General features: G+C 43.7%; 1 protein-coding gene across 5 annotated transcripts in view; it reads left to right on the top strand.

The window, feature by feature from the left end:
• The first annotated feature begins 4,732 nt into the window (after nucleotides 1–4,732).
• Nucleotides 4,733–6,000, top strand: part of ADGRG6 (adhesion G protein-coupled receptor G6) — a 284,077-nt gene continuing 282,809 nt past the window's right edge. For all 5 annotated transcript variants that reach the window (XM_082249118.1, XM_082249117.1, XM_082249116.1 and 2 more), the window contains exon 1: nucleotides 4,733–5,348. In XM_082249118.1, coding sequence (XP_082105244.1) covers nucleotides 5,347–5,348 — 2 coding nt within the window. In that variant the 5' untranslated portion in view covers nucleotides 4,733–5,346. The remainder of the gene's footprint in view (nucleotides 5,349–6,000) is intronic.

Genomic DNA, 6,000 nt, shown 5'->3' with positions numbered 1-6,000 from the left:
AGCGGGAGCGCGCCTCCGGCGGCGCGCGAGCGCCGCCTACAGGGGAGGAGTCTGGCGACGTAGGTCTACGTTGTCAGACCTACAAGAGCCACTTTGCCGCAGTAGTACTACGGTACTCAGCGGTAAAGTGGTTAAAGAGTCTCTACAATAAAAACACATGCATTTAATGGGATAGATGGAGGACAGGTGACTAGAGGGAGCCCACCCCTCCTTAAAGGCACAGGGTCACACTGAACACCCAGCACATCGCACAATGGCGGCAAAGGTGTCAGTGCGTTGCCTGGCTCAATGTAGATATCAACGATAATGCAAAAAGTAGTCACTGCCTCCACCTATAACTGGTCTCAAAGGTAAGGAGCACTGGAAGGGCGGACGCAGATCAAAAAAAAACGAAGAGATCTCCAGTCACAACTTACCAACCAGCCAGCATTGTAGAGACTCTTTAAATTGTAGAGTTAGGGTCTGCAGATATCAAGGTGCCTTGCCGCGGCCTGCAGCTTACGCATGTATTTGCAAATGTGTGCAACTAAACCCCTGTTTTTAATGCATACTGTTAGACAGGTCAATTCGGTTGGTCGCTGGCTGGTTGGTAAGTTGTGACTGGAAATCTCTTCGTTTTTTTTGATCTGACACAGACCTGTCATCCGTCTGCTTAGCAGGGATAACCGGACAGATCCCCTGCTGCGCAGGCGAATTCGCTGGTGGAGTCCACCTTTGTGAAAGAGCCCTAAAGTGACATTAAACCCTCTTATCCTTTACAGCTAAGGAAGCTGTCATCATAGGATCTGTTTGATCTGCAGTTGCATGGTGCTGTAAAAGTGATCAGTTATGACACAGACCATTTGATGAGGGATAGCATAAGCTCACTAGTAACTGTATCAGTTATAATTTACTGCAAGCCTTGAATGTGACAGTTAAAGCTGTATTAAAACCAAAGTCAAAAATATAATATGTTGCAGCTTACAAATCGTTAGATGTGATGGTTGCATTCGGTTTCCTTTTTTCAGACTTTTCCCCTCTGTTTTCACCTGGTGATCTGGCCAATAACACACTTCCTGAATTAGAGTGCTCAAAATCTGGATGAAGGAGCACAGGGAGCACAGCAGACAACAGCATTGTAATTCCAGGGGGAGGGGAGTGTTAGATGTACTAACAGAGTTACTAAACCCACAACTGTAAAATCAGTCTGTATATGCAGTAAAGCATGCTTGTTATACTAACTGTGGAACCTAATGGGGCTAATCCTCCGCATTGGGTAAAAAGGCTGTTTGATCCTGTCTTCTCTTATCCTCCCCTTCTTTTACTGTCCCCAATCCATCTGCTAATAGTACAGGGTCCTAGGAAGCGCTCTTTTTTTTTTTTTGGGAGGGTGCATGTGAATAGCATAGGGCCAATCAGCGTTGTCCAGACAAAGGGTCATGCAGCCTCATAGGACAGTCATAGCAGAATCAAAACTCCTCCTACAAGCTTTCCCAGGGCTCGGCCAGACATTGAAATAAGTCACAAGACTGCTATATACTGCTGATGAGAAAAGGTATTTAGAAGTTTATATTTACTAAAATAATTGCATTTCCGTGTTCTGTGTACTGTGGGAGACCAGATATAGTGAATGCAGGGTCCTGAGTTTAGTAACACTTTAAATACACTAACAAATTGAAGCCAAACTCCAGCTCACACTTTATAAGCAGTTACAGCAAAAAGTTTTTCTTTTGGGATAAAGATTTTACATGCATAAATAACAGCTGATCATTGTAAGCACCCAATATCAGTGGCAAATGGTTTGTCTCAGCACCGTAACAACTATATTTGCAGGACAGCTTGTTCTCCTAAAGTGTTACTAAACAAACAACAGTAAAATCAGTCTGTATATGCAGTACAGCATGCTTGTTCTACTCATTGTGGAACCTAAGGAGTTAATCCTCTGCATTGTGTGAAAAGGCTGTTTGATCCTGTATGCACAGATCCTCCCCCTTCTTCCACTGACTCCAGAACAGGTCTAGATAAGACAGAGTTACTGAAGTCAGGCTGCACGTGCTCAGTTTGGTGTGTATTGTTAGAGAGTTTTTTTTTTTTCTTGGGAGAGTGGATGTGATCAGCACAAGGCCAATCAGCACTGTCCAGACAGAGGGTGAGGGGTCCTGCATCCTGATAGGACAGCTCAGTGCAGTATGAAAACTCCTCCTGCAACCTTAAACCAGACACTGAAATAAGTCACTAGACTGTTATATACTACTGATGAGAAAAGGTATTTTAGCAGTTTATATTTACTAAAATAATTTCATTTCCATGTTCTGTGTACTGTGGGAGACTAGATATAGTGAATGCAGGGTCCTACGTTTAGTAACACTTTAACCACTTAAGAACCGGAAGGTTTTACCCCCTTAATGACCAGGCCATTTTTTGCGATTTGGCGCTGTGTTACTTTAACGGACGATTGCGCGGTCGTGCAATGCTGACTGTACCAAAATTAAATTGATGTCCTTTTTTCTCACAAATAGCTTTCTTTTGTAAAAATATGCACTGTTACTGTAATAATGTCACTGGCAGGGAAGGGGTTAACCCAGGGGCTATCAAAGGGTTAAATGTGAGCCTAGAGGGTGTTCTCTAACTGTGGGAGGGGGGGTGGGCTTATGGAATCAGCACAGGGACCCGTGATCCTAAATAGGAGGAACACAGGAGCTCTGTATTGATTCCTGAGAGAACAACGGTCTGCTGTGTTTATGTTACCAATCCAAGGTTTTATGCTGGCCATACACAAGCTGAAATATCGGGCAAACTCATTTTAGAAAAAATGAAAAATCAGCCGTGAGAGCAGACGATCATGCCATCATGTAATGACAGAATTTAGAATGATAAATCGTTCAATGGACATAAATTAATAAATTTTTCGTTCAGTTTGTCACATATGCCTAGTGCAAACAGGTCGGCCGAGAAACACATTAACCTTTCAATTTATCGTTCATTTATCGTTCAGTCAGCGGATTTTCAAAACCGTTCCTTCGATTTTTCGGCTATGAAAAGGTAAAAACGATTTTCTATTTGTGCCCATTAACTGGACGAAAAAGGAACGATCGGACCAAATGACAGATTTTCGAGCGATCTTTCGGCTAGTGTATAGCCAGCATAGGTTGGTGATTCTCTAAATGGCCCGAATTATATATATTTTGCCAACATTGTATTCAGTGTATAGCCAGCATTACTGTAATACCATATTCTGATTTAAAAGGAAAAAAGAAATTGATGCCCTTTCTCTCCTACAAATAGAGCTTTCTTTTGCGGGCATTTGATTACCTCTGCGATTTTGTACTGTCAGTTTCTAAATGTTGTTCCTTCATTAAATGTAACCATATTGCTACACTTAGAGGGGTCTCTCTTCTCTTTTAGGCTCCATGTACACGGGACGTTGGAAATGGCCGTTTAGGGTCCATGTACACGGGACGTTGGAAATGGCCGTTTAGGGTCCATGTACACGGGACGCTGGAAATGGCCGTTTAGGAGCAGTTGGGCGTTTTTTTCAGAAGCCCCTGAACCCATCTACATTTTATCTTATCTGTCCATGTACACCAGGTCGTTTACAGTCATTTGCAGGCAGTTGCGCTCAGGGACTTTTTTTAGAACGCAACTATTTGCGTTCGAACGTGTGTTTCCCGGCATTTCAAACGCACAAACGCGTCCGAACGCGTCTGAACGCGATGACCCGCGTTTAGCGTTCGCGTTTTTTCCATTTTAAAGGGGAATAATTTTTTTGACCTCTAGGAACGCTTCTAAGCGCAAACGCCCGCAAACGCCGCTAAACGCCCGCTAAACGCAGGTACAAAAACGCGACCGAACGGACGTTTCAAACATCCTAAAAATTCCAGCATTCAAAGGGACTTTTAACAACGTCCCGTGTACATGGAGCCTTAGGAGCAGTTGGGCGTTTTTTTTTTAGAAGCCCCTGAACGCAGCTCCATGTTATCTTATCTGTCCATGTACACATGGTCGTTTACAGTCATTTGCAGGCAGTTGCGTTCAGGGACTTTTTTTAGAGCGCAATTATTTGCGTTCGAACGTGTGTTTCCCGGCGTTTCAAACGCACAAACGCGACCGAACGCGGCGGAACGCGATGGCCCGCGTTTAGCGTTCCCATTTTTCCATTTTAAAGGGGAATCATTTTTTTGACCTCTAGGAACGGTTCTAAGCGCAAATGCCCGCAAACGCCCGCTAATAAAAAATTATTATAGTATAATAATTTATGTTTTTGCTATTCGTTTAATAAAATTGACTATTTTAACCTTGATATACAGTGTCTAGTGGCATTCATAGTCCCACACCATTGGGGATTATTTCTTGTATACATATTGATTGGGATGATGGCCACTAGCACTGGGTACTAGGTGCTGGGATTACTGTTTCCTCTCCTTGTATATCAAGACATCGCTCTTATATCAAGTCAAATTAAAAAAAAAATGTTACTTGTCTTGCAAAGCACCCTCAAACCAAGTTACTCTTAGTCCAAAGTTTTACTGTACTTCAATAATACATACTTGAATATAAATTTCTAAGCTATAGTTTGAAGTTTGTAAAAACTGAATCTAAAAGTAAGAGCAGACCCATAGTGGTGAGGGGGTGCAGTGGGCATTGCCCCCAGTCAGTGGTAGATGATGACCATGCTCAGCCATGGGGCGGAGTAGTTCTGTACACAACTCTCAGCAGTTCTGTCCTCAGTCCTATACAAGGGAGGGTTATGAGTAAGAGGCTGCGAGCTGTCAGTGCAGTATACAGAGTACAGCTCCCTCCACCTGTCTGTACAGTTCTAGGATCACAGCAGGACTCAGCATGATATTACAAAGTGTGGACAGCTTATGACCGATCACAGATAAAGGAAGGAAGAACCTGATCACCACACTCTTCTACTACACAATGAGCTACAGAGAGCCCAGGAAGAAGATAGAGAGCTGACAAAGGAGGGGTGCCAACCAGTCCCAGCAAGGACTACACAGGAGACTTTTGGCTGACAGCCCCCCTCCTTCTACTTTAGGGCTCTGCTTGATCTCTGGATGTGTTTTTTGGGGGGAGCTGTATAGAGATTAGAAGCCTGGAATTGTCGGCTTCCATTCATTGCCTTTGGAGGGGGAAGACACAAGCAGGTTCGGATTTTGCGATCCCATTGCTGTAATGTGAGACTGAGCTGCACTTGTTGGCTGACACCGATTGAGGACTACAGGCGATCTGCAGACACACAGCTTTCCATATTCTGGGGGGAGGGGGGAGGGTGGGGGGGTCGACTGGAAGGGACCCCTATTACCTGTCACCGACATGCTGCCCAACAGCCTCCAGATGGTGGAATAAATCCGGACAGCAACAATGTAAGTGCCAACATGACAGCTGGAAAGGGGGAGGGAGGGGGGGACTACAAGTCTCAGGATATCCTGCCACTTGTACTGCTACTTTGCAAAACTTTCCAAACTTTAGGAAACTTTGGCTGAGCGATCTAACTTTTGTAGCTTTAGTTCAGAAAAACTTTTAGGCTGAAACTTGAATGTCCCTAAGGGCATCAGCGCTAGAACATGAGAGTCTGCATAGTCACTGCATGCACAGGCTTGTGAATGGGAGAGAGAGGAGGCTGGGAAAGCACAGAAAACTCATGTTTTTTAAATAAAGGAAACAACAAATAGTCCTCATTATCAAAGTGCCACGTCTGCTGTCATTTGGGCAGATCTACATTCAATATTATCATGTTTCCCAGGCTGGAGGTACACATTCTTCTGGGGTTCTCAGGCTTCATGAATGTTTCATGGGGATCAGTTAAGATCAGGCTTGCCATCGGTTCGTGGAAATCTCTGATTACGATTAAAATGTATTTGAAATGCTAATATTTATAAATTTAGAGGAAACTCATGAGCTATGCTGAATGTTCTTAAATGTATTTTTAATTTTTTTCCCCTCTCCATTCAACTTCTAAACACAGCTGGGAAATGTTTTGTGTAGTCTGACTCCCCTACTGGCCATACACAAAGC

The sequence above is a fragment of the Pelophylax lessonae genome (genome assembly GCF_965119305.1).
Source record: "Pelophylax lessonae genome assembly, chromosome: 3".
Taxonomy (NCBI): domain Eukaryota; kingdom Metazoa; phylum Chordata; class Amphibia; order Anura; family Ranidae; genus Pelophylax; species Pelophylax lessonae.
This window is presented reverse-complemented; position numbering and strand designations above follow the sequence as displayed.